At 39.2% G+C, this 24,050-nt stretch overlaps 2 protein-coding genes across 2 annotated transcripts; both read left to right on the top strand.

Annotated features, from left to right (window-relative positions):
• The first annotated feature begins 3,190 nt into the window (after positions 1-3,190).
• LOC123356470 lies at positions 3,191-9,686 on the top strand. The gene is made up of 2 exons (XM_044999751.1): positions 3,191-3,964; positions 9,494-9,686. Exons 1-2 carry the CDS (start codon positions 3,436-3,438, stop codon positions 9,574-9,576), a joined length of 612 nt encoding a protein of 203 aa, XP_044855686.1. The 5' UTR covers positions 3,191-3,435; the 3' UTR covers positions 9,577-9,686.
• Positions 9,687-18,356: 8,670 nt separating this feature from the next.
• Positions 18,357-23,647, top strand: HOXB9 (homeobox B9). Its single transcript, XM_044999750.1, has 2 exons — positions 18,357-18,955; positions 21,993-23,647. Exons 1-2 carry the CDS (start codon positions 18,448-18,450, stop codon positions 22,226-22,228), a joined length of 744 nt encoding a protein of 247 aa, XP_044855685.1. The 5' UTR covers positions 18,357-18,447; the 3' UTR covers positions 22,229-23,647.
• Positions 23,648-24,050: the final 403 nt, after the last annotated feature.

The raw sequence follows: 24,050 nt of genomic DNA, 5'->3' as shown, positions 1-24,050 counted from the left end.
AGTGTGACGCCATGGGGGGAGTGGGATTAAAGACTGTGGAATTAGTGGGTGATTAACTGGCCGGGTGCAATCGGAATACGGCCCATTGTGTATTGTGGAGTGTGTCCATTTAGCGATGGCCATCATGTGACTAGACTCTACCGTCTGCTTCACCGAATGTCAGAGGGGCAGTAGATTTGCTAAGATTTCGATTTTCGTCGTCAAATGCTTAGTTTAAAAGGGGAGGGGAAGGCTGCTTTTAAAATAAAATTACCTTCCTCTTGCCTTCTACTACTGGAATACAGGCGCTTTTATTAATATTGATCCGTCCCCACGTCTTTCAAAGTATAGATTTTTTTGGTGAACTTGAAGGGGATAATTAAATTATAAGGCGAGATGGTCTTCTTCTTCTTCTTCTAGTAAGGCCAATAGCAATGCTATGTTATAGATTTCCCCAGGCTATCCCCTTTCCTGGATCTTATCCAATTACCTTCCTCTCTCCCCTTTCCAGAAAAATTAACTGCTAAAAATGTCTGCCACACTAACAGATTTGTACGGGTCATTCAGAAAACACATCGAGTTGAATACGCTCTGAAAAATTTGCAATACTTAGCCGCCACGTATAACCAGATCTGGTGGCACGAGTGTATTTCATGCTGAAGGATACTCTAATTATCTTTATCATGTTGCTGCCCTTAAACCAGATTGAGATATTTTGAGACACAAAGTAAGCCTGCAAAGTAACTCAAAACTTGGTTAGCAGCAAAGGCCCGATCCCGAAGGCAAAACTCTCACTGAACTACAGAGTCCAGCATCCAAGTGTTCTGATGGGGATGGGTGTTTGGAAAGGTCCGACCATTAGAAAAAATGTTTTGTCTATGTTTGCAAAATCCCATGTAGACAGCAAAGGCGGAGATATTTTTGACACAGGAACGCCTAGAAAGTAAACACTGTAGTGGGGGAAAAAAACTTCCACTGGGTGTGTATAGTTTGCAGCCACGATTTAAATACATTTATCAGAGTCAGTTACTAATTATCCTTAATGTAAGACTATTTTAAATTCTTCTGATTGCCAGAGATCTATTATCTAAGTAGGAAAGTCTCACCCATGAACGCCTTCTTCACATTCCATGTCCGAAGTATTAATTCCACATTCAGTGTTGATATTAACAAAATATCTCATATGCAGTCTGGATCAGTTTGAAACATTTAAAAATTACACTTTAGAGGCGAAAGACAACTAGAGGATTCTGTGCACAGAAACGGTTAGTTTATAACCAATGCTTTGCTTCTCTGGGAAGTTTTGTTAAATAGTTTTTCGAGTTCTCGAACAGCTGTGCAGATTGTCTTTCTTTGAGTGTATTAGCCGCTGTGATTTACTAATCTCTTACTTTTTAAAAGACTCAGATAAAATAACCCTATGTGTGTGTGTGTGTGAGCGAGAGAGCAAGTAAGACATCACATGTTATCGCAAGATTAGCTTCAATCAATCTGTGGCGAAATATCTTCCCTGCCTGCTTATTCCTTAGAGGGCGGCTGTATTTCAAGACGAAATTGGATAAGCAGTTTCCAAAGATTGCCTCCATCCTGCAGTTTATAACTCTCTGATCCAAACTGCTGAAAGTGCCCATTCAACCACCTGAAAACCTAAAGGTTTTTCAGTGAGAGCAGGGGGAGGATTTTGTCACAGATAACATCTTTTTTTTTTTCTAAATAGCAGAGTTAGGAGTCATTCCGAATGTTTTTAAAATGGCCTATGCGGCCCCTCGTCGAAACCTGCATATAATTCATTAAAAAAATGCATATGTATAATACATACTGCTGTGGGGAGCTCAAACCTTGGCTTCCTTCGTTCTTCCAAGGCAAGATTTTCTATTTTTTTTTAAAGAAAGGTACAATCTGAAACAGTTTATGCAATAAATGCGTTTATCACAGGCGCTGGTTCTGATCCAGTGTTAGTGGGTTTACACCTCCATTACTCCATTTATTTCATCGGGGTTATTGCTGAGGTACACAGATCGGAGGTCAGAATCAGGCCCGCAGCGTTTGGCGTTGCTAGACCACTGAACTTTTCTTATTTTTGCGCTATGTCTTGGACCATCGGCCAAGACCTTGAATTTCTGTGGGGAGTTAATTAAGAAAGTTAGACTATTGCAAAAACCAATGGGAACAAATATGCACATACCAAGTGAGGCCATTTCTCTGTGTGAGTCTATTAGGGACTAAAATCTAGGTAGCGCCACCACAAATATTTATACTGGAATTTAACACTTGTTTCATTTCACAGTCCAGCCATCGTAAATACATAATGGCCTGCCCCAAAAGTATTAGAATTCTTTTTTGCTGACATGCTCGATTCCAGCTGCTCGTGACTAACAACGGTGGAAAAAACAGCGAGGTGATCCAGAAAAAAGGCAACATCATGGAATGCAGGACGAGTTACCCCGCTTTTTCTACAGCGAAAAACTTTCCGAGGGGGGATTAGTTTTAAAAATACAATTATTTACTTATTGGTTCATTTATATAGTCCCCATCAGTATGAACATTGAAAAAATATATAAGAAAAATTCAGAATAGGAGGCCAGGTCGTCTTCCTCAATGTGCCAGGTACCGTTTGTATGGGCCATATGAGTATATATTTAATGTATGTTCCAGTTGTATGTCTATTTTAATAGTTATACCATAGGTGTATGTATATTTCTCTCTTTGTATGTGTGGCTAAAGCTAATGGATTGGTTAGGTTACCTTCTCCATTCAGTTCCTTTAACCCTAACTTCCAAAGGCAGGGTTAAAAACGTGTAACTGGGAAATCAACGTCCTCTTAAGATTTAGTTCTGCGTACAGGGAAGAGGTCTGCCGTCCATGATCAGATATACATTCCCGCCCTCTTCACAGCTCAGATCCCTTCTCCTTTGCCCATCAAAGGTTTCATGCAATAAGCCTTTCCTAAAAAACCCAGTAACATCCCATAATATTATTGGGGAGGTTAATAATAATTGTATTGGAGTCACAGCGCCTGGAGGCAGAGACAAGGAGAAGCTCAACTTTAGCTACAGATGTTTGCTTTTTGGGAGGAGAAACACCCCAGTCCTCTGGAAAAAAAAAACCCAGTAAAGTTTCCCATTAAAATTGACACCATGGGGATGGCCCTAGCGGTCATGTCCACCTCGGATTGGTTCGCTCACCGGAAGTTGCTCGCAGACGCCTTTTCTAGCAGATAAGTCAACTGCCAGAGACCCTTTTTCCCTTCCCCCAAAAGTATATTTTGTCACAGCCTCAGCCCCACAGATCCCGGTGCAGCTCCTCGTGCAGCCTATCCTCCCATCGGTGCTAGTACCCAAAGCAATCAGTGAAAGCTGCTCCTCGGCCCCCATCTCCCCCCCTCCACCCTCCCCTTCTTCCCATTGCAAACTGGGGGGGGGGGAAACATTTCCCCTTACCTCCTTTGGGAGTGAGATGAGTCGCCACCAGCCAGGACTGCTGCGGTACCTTCCGCCTCCCTTCCACCCAGGTTGGGGCGACCCGGCAGGGCACGGGGGCCCGCAGCACAGAGATCCCTGTGGGTGCGCACCCAGAGGCAAAGACGAGGCGTCCAGTGTGGGATCTGATGCTGCGCACTATCCAGCCCCCCAGGCAGAGGGGGTCACCTTCTCCAGGCTTGAGTCCACCACCGGCCCTGGGACTGGACCTTGTCAACGCATCGGCGGCTCCTCACAGCCTCAGGTAGCCATCAAGCCAGCAGGTTCCCAGGTGCTTTCGTTGCCTACTGATTTCACCCCCCCTGCTGCTAATGGGCATCGGCGAGGAAGTCGCCCTTCGTCATCCTGCTCGGACACTGTAGAGGGGGATTATGAAGCGTCCATTAGACTGAAACCCGGCTCTGGGTCATCTGGGAAGGGCAAAACGGAAGAGCAGCGTTTTTTTCTCCAGGCGGCTCCACTGTTAGACAGGCCTAAAGACGACAGAACATCGCAAGAAATACGAGGTGGGTACAGAAAGAAAAGAAAGGCCACTGTATAGCGAAAGAAGGTAAAAAAGCAGGTTGGCAGTCAAAACAAGGTGATTTTAGCCAGACTGCCAAGGAGCGGGGGGGTGGGGTGGGGGGAAGGGGGCTCCCCCCCCCTCGCTAACACAATGACCCTTTAGTTAAAAATTAGTTTACAGCACCCAAGCATGCATGCCAGACTCAATTACAGCCCTCATTCCTGAGTGGGCCCATCGGAAAGACTTCAAAATGAAATAAAATAACCCAGCGCTTGGCAAGAATGATTTTTTTCGCGATGGCTAGGCGGTCCCCTGAACAAAAAAAGCATTTTCCCCCTGATATTCTTCTAGCTTAGAGAGCCAAAGTCACAGGCACACAGGTAAGTCAGTTATGGACACGGTACGTTTGGAATAAAGGCGGGTAGGCGACCAGGGAACTAATTTGGAGGGTTTCTTTCAGAACCTGCTAAGCGCTGGTCATTTCCCATGTGTAAAGTCCAAAGAATATTGCATTCTTCTCGTCAGACTTGCAGACACCTGTGTAGGAAACCCCAAGGCAGTTTAGCCACGTGCACTGCCAGTTAGACCCGATCTTTTAAATTATCATTTCGTTCCAATTCTCTGAAATATTTACCTAAAGCCAGCCTTGCCTTCTTTTCCTCCCAGTGTCAGGATCTGAGGCAAAATCCCCACCCCATTTTTGTCTCCCTTAGCGTGTCTGTATTTGGGGGAGAGGGCGGTTATCGTTCCAGTCCATAATCAAACATGGCTTTAAAAAAAAACACACAACAACTATCGCTTTCGACCCTAGAAATCGAATTAAAATGAAATAACCAAGGCTATGCAAAAATGTGGACTCGTCCCAACTATTTAAATGCCAAAAGAGGACTTTTCTACTGCGGGGTGTATGTGAGGGTGGGGATTTCTTAAACTGCAACCAGGATCTTCATCATAAAAATACCAAATAAGAAATTGTGAGGTTGCACTTTTAATGGACTACCTAGCTGTAACCATGTTCCCTTTTTTTATTTTCACGAAGCCATCCTAATGTCTTTGCTTCCTGATATATTTTTAACGACGCTATTTATGGTGGTTATTTCATTGCTATCCTTTTAGTGGACAAGAAGGGCTGTCTCTCGGTTTAGACTTGAAACTATGCGGTCATTTCAACAGGACTGCCAAGTCCACTTACTTCGGGAGAACTAGTCCGGCTTATGTTCCTCCCCACGTTCAGTGCCGTTTCTCCATAAAGCTTAGATAGGTCGATATACATTTGCTCCATAATTATTGTAACTTTAAATTCAATTTCCTGTCAGTTCCCTACTTTTTATAGTTTTCCACTAAGTGCTGAAAACCGCGAAAAAGACCTCTTAGTGCAACCAGATTATTTAAACAAATTAATCTATGAATTCTTAACTGTGTTCCCCTCGGAACCTAACCCGATGTGGGCAATTTGACTATTTTATTGAAATAGGAGCATAGTTTTCTATGTTTCCTTGCCAGTCAGCATTTCTAATTCTTGACAACGGGGAATTATTAGAAAGATTTTAAACCTCTTTCAAAAATATCCCTGGAATCAATGTAACTGGATGAAAGTAATAGAAGCAAAAAAGCCAACCCTGAAAATAGGTAGTGCTGTGATCGTTCGATTTTTCATTATTTTTTTTAAGTAGGTTAATGCCTGGGAAAAAAAGAGTCTACACTATGATCCCTTGAGGCTATATGTGAAGCAACTAGACTAAAAGTTTAATTTGGTGAAGTTAAATGTGCAAATACAGATTGACTGCTCATTGGATCATAAAATAAGTTTGTTTAAAACATTTTGGTAAGTTCCATTATTTAATGGCAATCAACCTAATGTTTCCTATATTATGCTGTACCTGCTGCTAAATTACTTTTAAAGACTTAGCCACTGTGCCAAAATACTCTACTACTAATTAAAGAACATTTCAATTGACTGAGTCAGTAACTTTGCAGCATCTGCAGAGACCAATAAAGATTTAAAAATAAAGTTTGGTTGAGTTTTTTTTCTTCACACTGAGAGCTCGATCCTGCCAAGCACATGAAAGACTTTACTCACGTGAGTTGTCTAAGGGATTGTTCATGTGACTAAAGTTCCGTGCTGAATTTAAGGATTGGAGTTCACACGATAATCAATTTAACCCCAACTGCATTTAAAACTCAATTATTTATGTTTAAATAAGTCCATGTTAGCCACAGAAACAAGGCTATTGAGCTCTAATACATTAAAAAGAAAGCAGCAAACAAAACCTGAAGGATGCTGCGGCTGGAATATAGTTTAGTGTTTGTGCCTTGCTACAGAGGAATATTTTTTGTTATCTTCTTTACAAAACGTTCACTTATATTTAGCGTCTGCGGACAATAAGAGATGTATTTTGAGAAAAAAATTAACTGTAATGGAACCACGTCCATAGTTTTATATATATATATATATATATATTTCTTAGTGTCTGAAAAATTCCCCTCCACAGTTGGGAGACCTGATTTTGTCTGCAGTACAAGGATCTATATCAGGGAGAGCAGAATTTACTCCTACATTTCGATTTGCTTAATTCTTCAGATCCTGGGGGGCCGTGATCATGCTATCATGACATATAAAGTATGGGACGGATTCTAGGATTTTCTCTCCAGAAAATGACTCAGTCTAGAAATGATTTTAGTCCCTGGAAACATATTTACTGACAGCTGTTTTTCAATATGTTCAGGTGTATGCGGGACGGACCAAAATGGCGTGTCGAATGGCTTCCTATTGTGTTCTTTGACTCCCTTAAATGGACACCGTCGATTTTTTTTTTTAAATTTACTCTTTTCTCTGAATCCTGTTGACTTTCTATTGTCGCGCCTATCTCCTAAAGTGACTAAAAGACATTAGACTGAGAATTTTAACTGGGCGCATTTGACAGCGGCACCTTGTGTCTAGTCAGGTTCACTTTTCATAGTCAGTTTCTCCTTTGCTTTGTGGGAAACTTTCCCACCACAGGAGGTCAAATAGTATTACTATTAATAATAATACTTAATAACATATTGTTAACATGTAATTGTAAAACCACAAAAAAAATTGGCCGGGGGATTCAGGAGCAGGTCTAATACCTGAAGTGACCTTTAGCTCTTTTCTTTAAAAAATGACCATAAATTACAAATTGATGGTCTCTCTTTCAATTTTGTATCTTTTCCTCGCTTCACTTTTTTTCCCACCACTCTTTTATTCTGGTACATGTTCACATAAAGGTGGGGTATGACATTTTATACTGGATATGATTTTCACTGGTCCTCGGAGTCTTACATAGCCTGTGGACATTTCCAGCCAATCGCTTTCTCTTCTAAATTTCGGAGATGAAGGCAGTGTGGCGTCATGATCTCTGATCATGGTTATTTCACTGCGCACCTTGTATTAATTTGCTAATCGCCATTTGTGATGCTGCGGTGTTAGTCTTTGAGTCTGCGTTGCAAGACTGGCCCTCGCAAACGGTGATGCGTTTGCTTATTTTATGTACGTCTGAACATCAGTGAATTAATAATATAATAAAGTAGGTTGCGCTGGTAATAAGAAACAGGTAAAAATATGCAGTTGTGTAATATAAAGGCTTCTGGTTTTAATTTAATTCCTGGGTGGCTATCTCATGTAAAACTGCTTGTGACTGGAAAATCTTGGTTATTCCATGCCGTACAGAAACTTTTTTTTAAAGCATAATTCAATTTCGTTTATCTTGGGTTTAGAACAGATACCTGAGTTCAGTGAAAAAGGAGCTAACAGACTGTTACTGACAGTCTAAATTCAAGAACCTTCCTCTGAATTTGGTTCGCAGAGAGCTAGTTTTGATTTTTAAGCGGACAAATTAGTCGCTTTTTCTGATTTTTTTTAATTAATAGAAAATTAATCTAATTTTGTCCAAGTCATTTTCTTTCTTTCTTTCTTTCTTTCTTTCTTTCTTTCTTTCTTTCTTTCTTTCCATCAAAACACAGTTACACATGTTTGTCTTATACTTGGCAGAGGATACAAAAGCTGAACCTATAGCTGGCAGCTGGCTGACTGCAAAGGGTGGAAAGGAAAAAAAAGAAGCCCTTATACTAAATACCAGACGCTGGAGCTGGGAAAGAAATTCTTCTTTATGTATTTGACCAGAGAGCGCCGCCTAGAGGTCAGACGAAGTGTCAACTTCACAGATTAGACAAGTCAAAATCTGGTTCCAAAACCGCAGGATGAAACTGAGAAAAAACGACTAGAGATAATAGGGTGCTACCAGAATTAAACAGCTCAGTTCTCATTGTGACAAGTGACTAAATAAAACCAACGCAAATCAATTTGAGGGGAAGAAAGGGAGGGGTAATATTTATTTATTTTGTTGTTATCGCGGCTGTAAAAATGTTAAGGGGTTTCAAATATATATTTTATTATCTTCTAAACCATGTGGTTAAGAAATATTCCGACGTAGGGTTTTTTTGTTTGTGAAACATCCTTTAGGCTGAAGTAGAGATAAAAAGAATTCACTCTAATGTAATAGCCCCGCTGACATTTCTTTGGAATGGAGCTCGTAGAACGCTAGACTGTCAGGGTTTTTTTTTTTAAGCCAACTTTTTAATCTTATCCATATAAATGCGATAAGCGCCTTCCATATGTAACACATTCTGGTTGAAAATATTTCACCACTCTCACGGAACTGATGACAAATACTCCCAGAGGCTATTTCTGATGGATGGGGACCCTGACAAACAGTTTGTTATAACAATATTTCAATAACAACATAGCGTCGTGAAGGTCTACATAAAGCACAAGGAAGCCCATAATGAGAACTTGAGATTCAAAAGCATATATATATATATATATATAACAGAAACATACACAGATATTGATATATACGCATACACTTTCATTTCCCCTTGCCTATTAATTATGTTAGCACGTATCTCTTGATGAGTAGAAGTTGTCCTATAGCTCAGATATCCATTAGCTATATGAGTACTAGCTGGGCTGTGACGCCTAAATTTAAAACATTTTGAAGAACTTTCGCAACAGCCAGAAAGGGCGGGGGGAGAGTCCCATTACTGTAAAATGTTATTCCAGCTCAAGGATTAAACCCAATATATACTTTATGTAGCTTTATGATGATGATTATTAAACTCTGCGTTATTTATTTTAAACCTGGTCCTGAAATTATATGGCACATGAAGCTTTGTATTTCACACTTATCTAGGTCGTTTCAGTCTGTAATTTAAGGGGGTGGGTGTCTTTAATTTCCAAATTTGAGCAGCGAAAGCTCAATTATAAACATATTCTTCCAGTTTGTTGTTTTGTATAAGTGGATGAGCTCTCAGTATCAAAGTCACTCCAGTGCTGGAAGCTTCGAAGAAAGGGAATGAAAATGTCTGATCTAGTGGTTTCAATTTTTAAAAAGTCTCTGTAGCAAATAGAATTCAATATAGACATTTTGACACGTGTGGGGTGTGGATTATTTGTCAATGAAACGCAAATAAAGTTTGATAGTAATACAGCCTTTTGATTTTTTTCCAGAGTTTGATTTAAACCTGAACCTGCTCCTTCTCTGGTGCACAGTCATGACTGTGGTCAAAAGTGAAATGATGCATTTGAAATAAAAAGTACATCTTGATTTTAAATCGCAGTCGCCGCCAAAGATGTTTACTAATATTTTTTCCCTCTGTCTTGTAATTTTCAAAAAGAGGTCTAATATTGCACAAAAATAAAAACCTAGCATGCTTGATATTCTGATCCTAAGTTATTTCCCCTTTTATAATGTATGGTTGGATGGTGGTGTTGTGGTGTTTTCTTTTAAATCTGTGTTTTCTTTCTCTTCACCTCCTGATGTGATGTAAACTGTTTGAAGTTGAAGTTCAACAACATGGCTAAGTTTTATTGTATTTCCGGTACAATAGATTTATACACCATCCCGGCCAGTCTTTTAAAGGCTTTGCTAATGAAATGAAGCTAAGTTATAGTCAAGTTTCAGGCTCCTCCCTGCGTCTCTTGAACTCGGACTCGTTGTTGTGGTGCGTTTGGTTTGTTTGGTTTTTCTTCTAATGAACTTTTAAACGCTAGGAAACTTTAGAAACACGGCTGTCTTTCCTTTATTGCCTTTCGAGTGAGTTGGTTTATTTATTTAATCCACTTATAGAAGTATACAGCACACGAGGTAAGACATTTACTTTATATTTTATGACATTTAAAAAATGATGGCAGCGGGAAAACTGAAGTAGAAAATTTCAGTGTTATATATTTTGAAAGGAATCTATATTTAAATCGTTTCATGTGCTTGAAAAGTTCTAAGAGTCTTCTAAGAATTAAGGAAATCTCACAGAACCTTGAGCCTCAGCAAAAACTCCTTTTTTCTGCTGTTATCCAACCATCTTTCCTCACCCTCTCCTCAGCTTACTAGGTGTAATACTTCCCCTTTATAAAATTGGTAATTATTTTCTATAATCACTATAAACACAGCATTTATATATTCAATGGAAAAAAAGGACAGGTTCCTTAGAGTTGCTAAATTATAGCTATAGAATAGATGTGGTGATGCTTTTCCTATTGCTCCCATCGATTCAAACTTTGAAAAGATTGGATCAAGTTATACTTACTTTTTTGGGGTGTGTGAAAGAGAAATTAATTATGATTTTTGATGTCCAGAATTCACTGGTTTTATGTTATTGTTACTGTAAGAAGGAAGTTATCCAAATACTTGGGGTTTTTAAAACAAAAATCAGATTATTCAAAAAATATTTTCACATGGAAAAAGATGCTTTCAATTGCTTTTATTAAAAGCTTGAGGAATTTTTGTGCTCTATTTATAGCTGAGATAATCGTTTGTTTCTCAAAGTCAATAGTATTTTACTGTTTCCTCTAGTCTATTTGTAAACTATTTGTAAACTCCTGCAGGACAGATCCGTTCTAGACACTGTACATAGGAAATAATCTGAATAGATATTTCGTGAAATCGTAGGGGTTTTTTGTCTTTGAAAAGATCCTTTTGTTGCTTTTGTTTCCTAGCAACTGTTTTCTATTATAAAAGTTCAGATTGCAAGTGATGTCAAACAAAATGGCCGCCCAGGCGCCTTTCTTGGTAATTTTAGCCTTTGACCCAGGAATGAACTAGAACTGCTTTGTGAATTAGGTAGTTTCATGTTGTTGGGGTTTTATTTTTAAACACAAGAACATAAAACTACCTGATTTACTCCAGTTATTCTCCTCGATTTTGTTTATTCAGGGCAGTTGGATCAGAGGAAAATGATAGGTACGTTTGTTTATTTATTTATTTATTTATTTATAGCTCAAGCCATATTAACGATTTTTTAGCATCTAGGGGCTAAGCAAGTTGGCAACAGTCCCTATTAGTTTTGCAAAAAATAATAATAAAAATCAGAGATTATGTATGCAGGGTTGTTGGGTTTTTGTTTTTTTCAACATTCTATTTCAGTGCCATTTTGCAAGAATGTATAGGGACGCACAAAACAATTAACAACTTATGAAGGGCTCCATCCTGCTCCTGCTAAATCCAGTGGGATCAGGATCCGTTCCCGACAGGAGACTTCTTGAAAAGATATTCTCTAATTTCTTCATGTAGATAAAGGGAAGGAAGTTTTTTTTTTAATAAAAAATCCACATCTATGCTTAAATTATAAAATATTAGTTCAGGGAACACGCTAAAATTCCTTCCAGTTTTTTTCAGTTGCCCCATATTATTAAGTTATGTACATTATAAACCCTCTTCTAAAAATGCATACAACTATAACTTTCTATTTTCAGTTATTTCACTATGATCAGACATAGTTTGAATGATAACGTGCAGTCGGTTGTCTGTGAGTTTTCCTGTTTCTTCTCTACCTAAATTCGAAATCGACATGATAGCTACTATCTGAGTTTAACATAATATGGAATATATAAGATGCTACTTATGTACTCCAGATGCTATACAACACACTGGTGTTTTCGATACTGGTAAATGAAAAATATTGGTACAGGTGGGTACACACGCGCCTCCATGTGTGGCTGTAGATAATTTGCTTTCATTTTAGTAGTAAAACAAAAGTTTATCGTTTAACTTAAAACATATGATCTTCAAATGAAACTAAACAAGAATAATGCATGCAAAAGTGTGTAAATACAAGCCTTCCACTGTGGTAGAAATATTGGTCAAAGTTATTTCTCGGTAACCTAAGATATTCCACGTTAGTAGGCTCCTAAAAACTATATCTATATACTATGTAATGATATCAAAGAATGGAAATACCTTTCTGTATATCAGTTTATGAAATGAGCATAAAAGTAAACATTATATCGTCTGGGACGAGATTTTTTTTTTACACTCACACTTTGAGTTTCGAATTACTAAAGTTAGAGGTGATATACAAGCTTCGACTCTCATCTGCTATTTCTTCTGTAGCCGAGGGATTGCTGTGAATTCAGTTTATTCTAGGGTCGGAATGGTAAAAAACTGTTTTATAGCCTTTAACCGAGGGCATGCTTTATCCCTGCAACTAGTGATTGTTGTAGGCAATGTGCCCATCTTCCCTATTAAACTAGCAGCCATTGAGAAAAAAAAAAGAGGGGGGGGGGAGAGTCAGCATAAAACTATCTGCATTCCATACTTTTAACAAGTTCTGTGAGTCTTTCTAATAGAAACAAGGTGATATTTCTATTATCACCAGAACATCGCGCCGGAAATGAACAATCTTGCAAAGTTAATAATCAGCGATTAGGTAATAGTATCCCCATAAGGCGAACACTAACCTGTCTTGTAAACGCATGGCCTCCAGATTTTGATCTCACTTGTACCAATGTAAAGACAGCAGCAAGGTTCATTGAAGCTGATGGAGTTACAGGGCTGTAACTGAGATCAGAATCTTCCCCCCCCCCCTCCCCGGTTGAAAACAGAACTGAGTCTATTTCCCCAAAGGGCGGTGGGAAGGAAAAAGGGGAAACATCCTATTTGTGAATTACAAACTAGTTGCCATGATGCATCTGATTTGCCTGGCTTACATCTGAAGCGGTTTGTTTTCTTTTCATTCCAAATCAGAAGGATAAGAGCGACTTCACCTGAAGAAGCAGCGATGTTGGGATTGCTACAGAAAGCTCCGTATAATAACTGATTCGTTTCCAAAATGACATCAACTCCTGCTTTCCTCCCCCCCACCCACCCCGCCACAAACACGAATGACAATGAACAACAACTGGTTAAATGCAACAATAAACCCCAACTTCTTTCGCAGCGTTCCAGCCTGCCTAAAATTCTCTCAACCCCATTCAGTATGAGTCTAAGCTGTTGGCAAAGTGCTGTAAAAATAGCTATTTGAAAGACACCCCCCTCTTTTTTTTTTTGCAGGGTCTCATGCCATAGATTTTATTGAAGCAATTATTTAACGACCTAATTCTAGTGCGCTTTTCTTTTCCTTCTGTCCCTGAGTGGAAGCCACCGGCCTTCTCTCACTCCCAAGGCTTGTTAATTCCATTTCCCTCTTCCCCTCCAGTAATATGTTTGGGTCCCAATTGTATCCCGGGTCCCAATTCGGATCCCCACTAACCCAGCAGCCACTCTACTGAAGTCAATGGAGTTCCATGCGTGTGAAAATCCATATGCAACCAGAGGAGACGCAGACCCCCACTTATTTCAAACAACTTACAATATTATTTCAAAGGCCGAAAGACTCCAGCATCCACAATACTGGTTCAAAGCAACAATGCCACTTTATTTTAATTTTCTTTCCCACAGCTTGTCCTTTAAAAGGCACACAAGGTTTTACTGTACCAGGGGTCTCAATGGGTTATTAACTGCTAAGATTACAAACCTCATTTCGGATTGCGTTTTTAGCCAGAGTAAAGTTTCGTTTCTTGGAAAATTGCCCACATGTGTAAGTTGTTTTGCTTCTCTTCAGACCAGGATTCCCCCCCCCCCCCCATTCACCACTTGCGGATTTTGAACAGACGGCGGTATTCAGACTCAGAGGCAGCACAGGAAATGGTAAAGGTAGATCATTCTGCTTTTAGGCTACAGAAACTTATTTCACTTTTTTAAAGAAAGGTTTTACTCTTCAGGACCTTTTTGATAATGATGATGATTATTATTATTCGCCCTCTTCATGAGTTTTGCAAGCACCCCTGACTGAATTTCCTTTCATAACCTCTTAGACTTGTGTACATGTAAAAATTCTGTTTGTTTAATGCTGAGTTTTGATTTCTGTTTCCTGTCTCTTTTTATTCCTTTTCAATCAGTTTTTAGCTTGGTTATTATTATTTAATGCTGAATGTTCTTCACAGCTGCAGAATGAACCCTAGGATATTTGGGATTTGGGGTTATCTTGGAATCTCGCCCTTCAATCTCTCGATAGCTATGAAGTTCACTCCCAACTTTTTATTCACTCTATGTTGCCCTTATCTACTGAAAAGAAAAACTACATGACACAGTGAATTTCTCTTAAATGAAAGGATAGGATACATATTGTGCACAGACGCCATATTGCCTCTTGGCTCAGAAATCCTGGATCAAATCCTACAATCCTTATCCAATTCTGGTTTAAGATAAAACTGCTATTGAGGTCAATGGTTGTTTTTTTTTTGCCAGAGAAAGGAATACCGGATCAGAGCTTTTGTGTCCGCAGAAATTTTCCATCTTCTTCAAGTGGATGTTAAGGAAGAAAAATCTCATGGAAAAAGGTGCCATTTCTAATAAATGACAACAACAGGTTTTTTTTTCTTTTTTTTTCTTTTTTTTAAATAGTGGTTAAATATGTTTCCGGTAAGCAATGGATCATCTGTTTTTTCTTGTGCCAGATCTTATAAATCAGTAAAATGTGACTGTTACACAGAGTTACAGTCTGCGTGTTTAAAACACACTTTATATTTGTCTGTTTTCAGCATAGAACTTTCAGCCCAAGTAGCTGATTGTTCAGAGTGAAATTTGGCAGATGTGTATTTCAATGGGCAGAGCTATTTAGAAATTATTTCTTCCCCTCCCGCAAACAATAAATATTATTTATAAATAGCATCTGGGTTCAAAAAACTTTGGCTCTCCAGTTCAAGCACAACATATTTAACATTTTTCCTCACAGCCAAAAGGATTTGGAAAGTTTGGCAGGGATGTTGAAAACAAAACAAAACAAAAAAAAAAGCTGCTCTTCTAGATTTCTGGGAAATAACTGTTCCCAGTTCCGCTTCCTGTATCCCGTTCATAAATGCACAGCTCTAAAATGAATCCAGCTAGTATATAAATCAAGCAGAACTTGTACATCGTCTGTGCAAATATATCAAAGTTGCACCAATGCAATTTACATGGAGAATCTCGAATTAGGTCAATTTCTCTTTTGCTTTTCCTGGTCCAAGTTATTTGCAAAGCACTTAACTTTTCATGCAGTTCTTGGTGTGTGCCGTTATTATTATTCAATTCTGTAAAATGTACACCAAACAAAACAGTATACACATAAAAGTGCATCCTCACAACAGATAGATTTGGTATTAAAATATAGCTGTGAAGAAGAACACAGACTATCCTCCAACCCCTCAGCCCCCCCAAAAAAAGGATACAAGAAGATGAAATATGGAGGTGTAAATTAAAAATAAACCACTGGACAAACAGAAACCTCCAAAGTAGCCAAAACAGATTAATTCTGCAGCTCTCCTTGTGTGGTTTCCATTCACTAGGGATCGCAAGACCTTTGGATTCTGTTTCAGAGTTACACTCTTGCAGCCTTTTGGGTTTTAATTTATATACTACAGAAAAGTATCTACTCAGCAGCTGACATGCGTCATAATTATTTATAGGAGGTGCACTAGGATTTTTCCAAGAATATATTTATTACAGGTAAGTCATGCCCAATTCATCTTGCAAATCCAGAACAGGTGTTTGGCTTCAATTAATGTTCAATAGGTCCATACACACTTATTCACCATCACCACCACCGCCGTGGCTGTTTATCCATCATTTATATCATAAACACGCTCCCACCAGCCAACCAAGTTTGAGCGGCACAATGCACTTAAATCTGTCCACTCCTTTTCAAGCTATCATAACATTTGGAAAGTTCCTCCGAATCCGTTATGAGAGAGAGAGAGAGAGTTTTGGAAATCATTCCTGGGAGGCAATAAAGCTGAGAAAGATGACAAATGCGCAGCAAGCTCGTATTTCACTTTTAATAACATGAGGGGTATTTTCATTTCGGAGCCTCTTCGACTCTTAGGGAAGTTTAAAAAAAAAGCAAGGATTACCCAAGGCGTTTCACACAAACTCTTTTTGTTATTGGTACGCACTGGAGATTGTTCCTGAAGGAGCCCGGTCCCGCACACTTACCCAAGAGAATAACTACGATTAGATGAGTAGCCCCATGGAACTCAGTGGGTCAGAATTCTGGTCTTCCATCGATTTATATCCAGTTGGAAATGGAGTTATTTCGGATTTACCCTGATGTGAGTGAGGGCAGAATCTGAACCAGTGGGACTCCTCACCTTTGTAAATGTATTCACGGCACTATTTCAAGATCCCAGACCAGTAGATGTGAAAAATATTATAAAAGGGGCCTGCAAACCGGGAAAGAAATTGCGCTTTTGTTGTTATTGCCAGAGGTATGTATTGATGGGATTAAAAATATGAAATACAGGATTGAATATTTACTCTCCTTACACACCCACCAGCCCGATTTATTTTAGAGAAGAGCCTAATTTACTAACAAGAACTCATCTAGAAGAAGACACATCCAGGAGATTTAGACAGATGTCATTCTACACATTCTGTAGCTGACTTGCATAAGACACATTTTATAGGAATTAAGGGGGAATGCAAAGGCTTGGAGGTTGGTTTTTAAGAGCCTTTAACATTTTCCACTAGTAAAATGCCTTTGTCTTAGAGATATTTCACGCACATCTATAGCTCTATCTCTATCTATATAGCGAGAGAGGAGAAAGATTTGTTTTGTTTTCTCTTAATTTGAAGAGGGTCACTTAATACCCAATATCTGATTATTAGTCCTCTCCTAAAGACATATCAAATGTACATCACAGCCAATTTAGAAAATATTCTTAATGGGTAATATTAGCAAATTAGATTCTATTAACTTTAAAAATAATTCTGTGTTAGGAGAAGAACTCTAGAGAGTTGCAAGGAGGCAAATCCCATCCAGACTGTAGCTCAGATGAAGTTCCGGGGATAATTTTGCACATAGTCACAGTAGAATTGAACCGACATTTAAAATCTTAGTGTAACCCTGTTGGAAAGAATGCATCTCACATAACTGGGCTGGACGGACGCTGTTTCCTCTGCGCTCCAGACTAGTGAGTAGCTGTATCTCGTTAAAGCCTGTTACTCATTTCCTTAGCTATTAGCAAAAAGAAATCCACCCCATTTTAAAAAAATCATGTTTACATACAAGTGGGATATTTTTTCATATATGTGAATGTGGGAGTGGGGTAGGGTGGCGAGCCATAAGCTGCAGCCTAAAATGTGAAAGACTCCTTCCCCCCCCCTTTCTTTTCCACAGGCAATAAATTCGAGGCTATAAAAATCAAAGAAAGCTAATGTAAGTGTTATTAAACTATTTAACCGTCCCAAGTATAACGGGTTCTGTAACAATGCAGGATCCGTGCCACACTGTATTTTACTAGCCTTGTAAAGTTAAAGGAAAGCTTCTAGGTTCAAGCGGTGTATGAGCCCTAGCAACACAATCCTGGGCGTACACTGGGTGAAGCACAGAGACACACATTCTGACTTTTTCCATGTTAGACAAACCCAGCTAGAGACAATGGAGGTATTAGGGTCCGCCCGACAACGTTATGATGTCCGATACGTTACAATGACATTTGAAATTTCAAAGATACGCCGGTCATTTTCCTGTGTTAAGAATCCAATTTTTGACCCATTCCAGACGGGTCAGTGCTTTATAACCAGCCCCTTCCCTCGTTTAACAGCGCATGAATCTCTCTCTCTCTCTAATAACTAACTTTTTGGCCGAATTGTACATATTCTCCGGCTTGTTACAGTTGCACATGGGTAACTGAATGGCAAAGAATTGCTTCCCTCGCTCTCTCTCCCCCGCCACACGGCGGTTATTAAAGCCAGAGAGATCCGCGTGTTGGTGCTTTTCCCCCGCGTTTATGTTTCAGAAGCAAAAATGTAGGAAGGCGTATCAGCCCCACGCTGTATGTTTCGTGGCTTTCTAAACTACTGACGTTTTGCAACATTGCATAAACATAAAACAATCCATCCTTGATATGGAATGCAAGGGCGAATGACAGCGCTGTTCAGCCCCCTCGCCTTCGATTGATTTACGCCTCTACTGACGCTTTATCAGGCGCACGAAAAAAGTTTGACCAATCATTTTGCTAGGAGCTCACAACACAGCAGCCCAACTGTACTTTGTTGGCTAGGAAGTTGGAGAAGGGGGTAGAGTACAAATCTAGATCTGTCCTATAGATATATATATATATATATTATTTTTTTTCCCTTCATTGAACCGTGCTTTGTATGATGTCTGAGAATGTCCATTTCTGGGACTCTTAGCAATTATTATGTCGACTCTATTATAAGTCATGACAGTGAAGATTCGCCTTCAGCTAAATTTTCAACTGGGCAATATACAGGTTCCAGGCAAGCTGGACATAATGAGCATCTAGAATTCCCCTCTTGTAGTTTCCAGCCAAAACCTCCAGTTTTCAGCGCCTCCTGGACTCCTTTGAATCCACATTCTTCTGGTACCCTTCCTTCGGTCTATCATCCATATATTCAACATCAAAGCGTCCCTTCTGATAGCAGGTATCTACGAAGCTGGCTGGATCCAGTGCCCAGAACAGACAACATACCCGGACAGGGATCAGTTAAATCAGAGCCTCTGCTGGGGCACCCCGGGGAAGTCCATAAACCCGCAGCACAGGAGTACAATTTAGAAACTTCTGCTGGAAGGGAGGCGATCGTTTCCAATCAAAGGCCCAGCTTCGAGGACAATAAAGTTTGTGAAGGAAGCGAGGACAAAGACAGGCCAGATCAAAGTAAGTTATAAAAGTGAGGAAGTAAACAGTATAAAAGCTGAGGCGGTGCCATAAAACGGGACAATGCAAAGCAAAGTTGAAAATCATGTCTGAAAGAAAACGCTCAGATTACTGGTGCCAACCTAAAGGGCAGGAGAGGGTGGTCGTGGGAAGAGGTGGTGGTGGTGGTGGTAGGGAAGAGACTGGCATCGCTTTGATTAAAACTCCTTAAGCAGTGTCGAAGCCAGAGCAAATGCAAAAAGCTTGGTCAAATCTTCCTCTTTGCTGCCATGCATTCAAAGCTCCAAAACCGTCGCTTTCCTAGCAAAGGGTGATGTTTGTGGGGGAAGGGGGGGGGAAAACGGAAATATTGGGAGGAAAGGGAATGGAGGCTGAAAAGTGGAATAAAGCCGAAGGAGGGGGTGAGAAAAGAAAAAGGTGGAAGAGTTCACGTGGAGAAGTAAACAGCAACAATGTCTATTTCATGCTAGCTGCTCTTATTTACCTTGAGAGATCCGAAGTTGACGGTCTGCCTCGTTGTTTCATCTGTCACGTTGCCTCTTTTTTTTGTTTGTTTGTTTATGAAATGTAACGGTAGGGTCTGAATACTTCAGAACCACGCTTCCAAAGAGGAAAAGGGGGTCGGAACTTAATTGGGTCTTTATTTGTACTGCAGCAGATTGGTGAACTGTTAAACCAAATCATGTGCCTCTTTCGTGAATTGTTTTCTGAAAAGTGGAGCAAACGCTCGCATTTATAATACATGCATCTATCTATATATATAAAGCTCTGCATTTATATGCACACACACCGCTTTAGATACAAAACAAGGACATTCGAGCAAAATATCACGCGTGTTAGCTTCTCGCTAGCTCCTGCTTCTTTATTGTACCTGAAAGGTAAAGCAGGGCTCCTCTCAGGCTAGAAAGAGGAGGGTGAAACCAGTCAAGATTCAGCACCGTTATCAATATTTTGCATGGAATGCACACGTTTTTAAAACGAACTTGACAGCCCAATTCATAGTGTATCCAGCAGCAATATTCGCCGAAGGAATATCTCTCCAGCACGTTTAGCATGTGTAATTACACATTGATTTCTCCCCCCCTCTTAAATTATCGTTATTATTTTTTTGTTTGCAACGTGTAACAGATATTGCAATTGCAACTACGTGATTACAAATAAAACTATACATTCTCCCGGGGTGCAGTGGTGGCGTTATGTCTATCAGTTAACTTACCCCGTGCACAAAAAGAAAGTCCTATTCTATTGTACTGGGCAGAGATCCAGAACAAACTGCGAGTGAGGTGAATGATTTGGGAGAATTACAGAGCCCAGGCTCGGTGCTCAATGTCCCTGAAACGGAATAAATACAAATCTTGTCCAGGACAGCGTTATGAAGGCGCAGGTATCCACGCTAATAGGCTACTCTGTGGTTTCTACGGTACGTGGTTAAGACGCAAATTTTGTTTTAAATAACAGTTTGATTTTGGTGGTGGTTGATAGAATGCCAGCAAAAACTCTGTAACAGGACTGGAAGAGGGAGCTGTTTTTCAGAGGGCATTCCCACTGGCTGTTTCAATTTTTTGAAAGTATTACATAATAAGGAAGCTAGTGCCGCCACAAGATTTTCATTTATTTGTTGGATCTTAAAATCATTTCTCATTGGCTTTCCTGCTTAAAGGATTGTACAGAGTCACGAGATCAACCTCTTTTCCTGTATAAAATGTCATGGTTTTTCCAAGAAGATCTTTTATGAAGAAGAGCCTCTCCGTTGCTATTAAAAGATAGGTAGCAGGACTAACGGTATCAATTATTAACAGCTTTCTTCCTCTTTAATATTTAATTCTGCATATTAGATCAAGTCAATTACATTAAGGAAATAGCCGTGCAAATTTGTAAGATGCAGTACTTACCGTGGGAGAGTAACAGGATTATTTTTAAAATATTCAATACATTTCCTTTTACGTAGAGGAAACATTCTGTTGGTGTGTTGTTGTTGTTGTTTTAATATAATACTCCATTTAATTTATCTTAAGGTTTATGGCTTTATCTATAATTTCAGAAGAGGCAAAGGAAGTAAAACAGAAGAATGTGATCTGGTCATAATCTTTTCATTTTATTCCCCCAAGTAATTAGTAGAAGTGTGCAAAGCATTTCTCCCCCCAAAAAATATTTCAGCACACCTTCTCGGTGACAAATTCACCAGCATACCTTTGGCACCTAAAGTTAGTGTGTGGTTAATGCGAATGGTCTGGGATACTGTATTCAGACTTTCTTTCTGATCTTTGTTCCAAAGTCTTTTTGTCTCCACCTTGATTAGATGAAATTATTGGGAAGTGTTTATAAAATGTTCTTATTTCCAATGCCACGTTAAGCGGGGAGGGGGATAATGCACAGGTAACTTTGCTCTTTTCTATTGCATTACTTACATTTATAATACACCTGCAAATGCAATTGTGTTTCTGGAGAACACTGACCAGAGCCCACCGAAGTTATGTTTATTGTATTAGGACTATTGCTTGGCACTTAGCAAAAATAGGCACGATTTAGTGACGCCTTATTCAGAAGTAATCTATGTATTTCTTAAGTACAATGCAGATAGGAATGGATATAGTCATACGTATACACACATATCTGCAAAATATGCCTATAGATGCATAAATGACTCTCTGTCCATCTACAGACACACGTGTGTGTGGATTTATGCACATATACACTTACATGCATCTATACACGTATAGGTCCCGATCCTGCAAACACTTTAGCGCGTGCTTCATTGTACTACCTTGGAAAACACTGGGGCCGCTCCAGGTGGTCAAATTAAGCACGTGCGTAATTGTTTCCAGGATCGGGGTCCTGTACATCAGCCATACGCACAGGTGTGTGGATAGACTTTTGTGAACATATATGGTTTTCACGTAGCCTTTTCCCGGTAACTCATAACTCAGTGGACATTTATTCATATATATATATATATATATTTGATGGTGTTATTGATTAAGACCATTCTGAGAAACGAACAGGATACAGAGTATTGATCTTGCTGCTTGTCTTTCAGCCAACCCAGCGGCCAACTGGCTCCATGCCCGCTCCTCCAGGAAAAAAAGATGCCCTTACACCAAATACCAGACCCTGGAGCTAGAGAAGGAGTTTTTGTTCAATATGTACCTCACCAGGGACCGTAGACATGAAGTGGCCAGACTCCTCAACCTGAGTGAAAGACAAGTCAAAATCTGGTTTCAGAACCGAAGAATGAAAATGAAGAAAATGAACAAGGAGCAGGGCAAAGAATAAGATACAGAAGGCAAATGCCATGCTCTGCCTCGCAGCTTACTCGATATTTATGGGTGATAGCTTCCGAACTATACTTATGATGATAAATAAAACATGGGGTGTCTTTTTGGTTCCACCTTCGCAAGCCGGAAGTTTATAATTTTTTTTCTTATTGATGCTAGTGAGAAAGCTACTTATGTGAAGGTGCAAATCCTGATTTAGGACATATTCTGGGTTTTGTTTTTATTCCTTGTTTTTTTTTGTTTTTTTTTTTGTTTTCATACAGTGTAGACATAGCAGGGCCATAGGCTGTGTTGTCATCCGGATATGATGCCTCTATTTTTTAAATGAAAGACAAAAAAATCCAACCACCACCACCACCTTGTCACAAATAAACACAGTCCATGCTCGTGACACGTCCCATTGTCTTTCTGTAACAGCGTTAAGGAGAATGATTGTGTCTCTTAACCGATCCCCACCACACACCCACATACATAAGTTGAAGTGGCAAAGAAACCAGACCATTTACTAGACGACAGACACATTCTTAAGATTTGAGTTTAATTGCATACAACAAACCATTTTCAATTCACCAACTTTATAGCAGTGTATTCGGATTAATGACAGTCAAATATCCCACTGCGCCTCTGTTTTTGTTTATTTTATTTTATTGTTTTAATTGCTCTGTGGTGGATCAGTGACGTTGACCAGAGAATTTGGTATAATCTTAGAAATAGTCCTCCCAACCTGATAGTTTTATACGGGATAATTTGAAAAGTCTATCAGAACAAAAGTGTTAATTGTTTAGCAAAAAAAACAAACAAAAAACAAAAAAAAAAGATAACCACAAATAAAAAGAAAAAAAGAAAAACAAAAAAGACCATCCCTTCCAACGTATTCCTAACTTTTAGAGGAGAAAACATGACATTTTTCTAGTTAAAAACAAACAGAAAACAAAAAAAAATCCTACCTAAGTAGATCTATAAGAGAAGGTAAACTTGTGTTCTTAGTGTTAGAGTATTTATAATTTATTGTGAAATGAATTTTCCTAAATAATTAGATAGTTTCAGAGGTAAAGTGCCAAGGCTGTTGGTTGTACATTGCTTTCCCCTGATATTTCAGATGAGAAGTTTATACTTGAATATTCCCTTCTGATCTGTTAGAAATGAGTTTTACACTTATACCTTGTTTACATGACATTATAATACGTGCTGTTGCATTTTCACACGAAAAAGAACACTGTTACTGGTTGCGTGACATAAAAGAATTGTGATTGTCTTGTGATTGCCTTTTTTTGTGGGGGGTGCATTTAATGTAACAAATATGTATCCTAATTGTTTACAAAAGAGGTCTCATTTCATGCTGGAAGGAACTGAATTCTCATCTGAAAGATCTCTTGGAAGTTTCTCTATACCAGTCCAACCAGGACTGTGATTCCCTTCTCTCTCTGTAAGATTTAACTTTTTTGGGGGGAGGGGGACGGGATAAGGGTGGGAGAGGAGAGGGAGGGAGATAGGGAGGTGGGGGGAGTAACTTTAGTACAAGTTGACTATATGGTGGGTATTGTAAAATGTGTCTGTGATTGTGTTTCTGTGAACGTTGACGCTTGTTTTATGTTTCCAATGTGGCTTTTTGAGTATACGTTGAGATCTTAAATTGTTACTTTTCAAAGAACGATGACGAATATCAAAATAAACCTATCTTTTTTTTCCCGTGTGTACATTTGTGTACCAAGCTACCAGAAGTCTTTCTAGGAATAACACAGTGTATGGTGGCAAGTTTTAATAGCAAAAAAAAGAAAAAGAAAAAGAAAAGAAATATATTTCTGGTGATGTGTGAGCAA

Source organism: Mauremys mutica, chromosome 25, assembly GCF_020497125.1.
Source record: "Mauremys mutica isolate MM-2020 ecotype Southern chromosome 25, ASM2049712v1, whole genome shotgun sequence".
Classification (NCBI taxonomy): domain Eukaryota; kingdom Metazoa; phylum Chordata; order Testudines; family Geoemydidae; genus Mauremys; species Mauremys mutica.
This window is presented reverse-complemented; position numbering and strand designations above follow the sequence as displayed.

Excerpts from the sequence above, each read along its gene's own strand:
- HOXB9 (XM_044999750.1), top strand. The coding sequence starts at position 18,448 with ATGTCCATTTCTGGGACTCTTAGCAATTATTATGTCGACTCTATTATA. Across the intron at positions 18,956-21,992 it reads CAAAGACAGGCCAGATCAAA|CCAACCCAGCGGCCAACTGG; the intron begins GTAAGTTATAAA and ends CTTGTCTTTCAG.
- LOC123356470 (XM_044999751.1), top strand. The coding sequence starts at position 3,436 with ATGAGTCGCCACCAGCCAGGACTGCTGCGGTACCTTCCGCCTCCCTTC. Across the intron at positions 3,965-9,493 it reads AACATCGCAAGAAATACGAG|AGTTTGATTTAAACCTGAAC; the intron begins GTGGGTACAGAA and ends ATTTTTTTCCAG.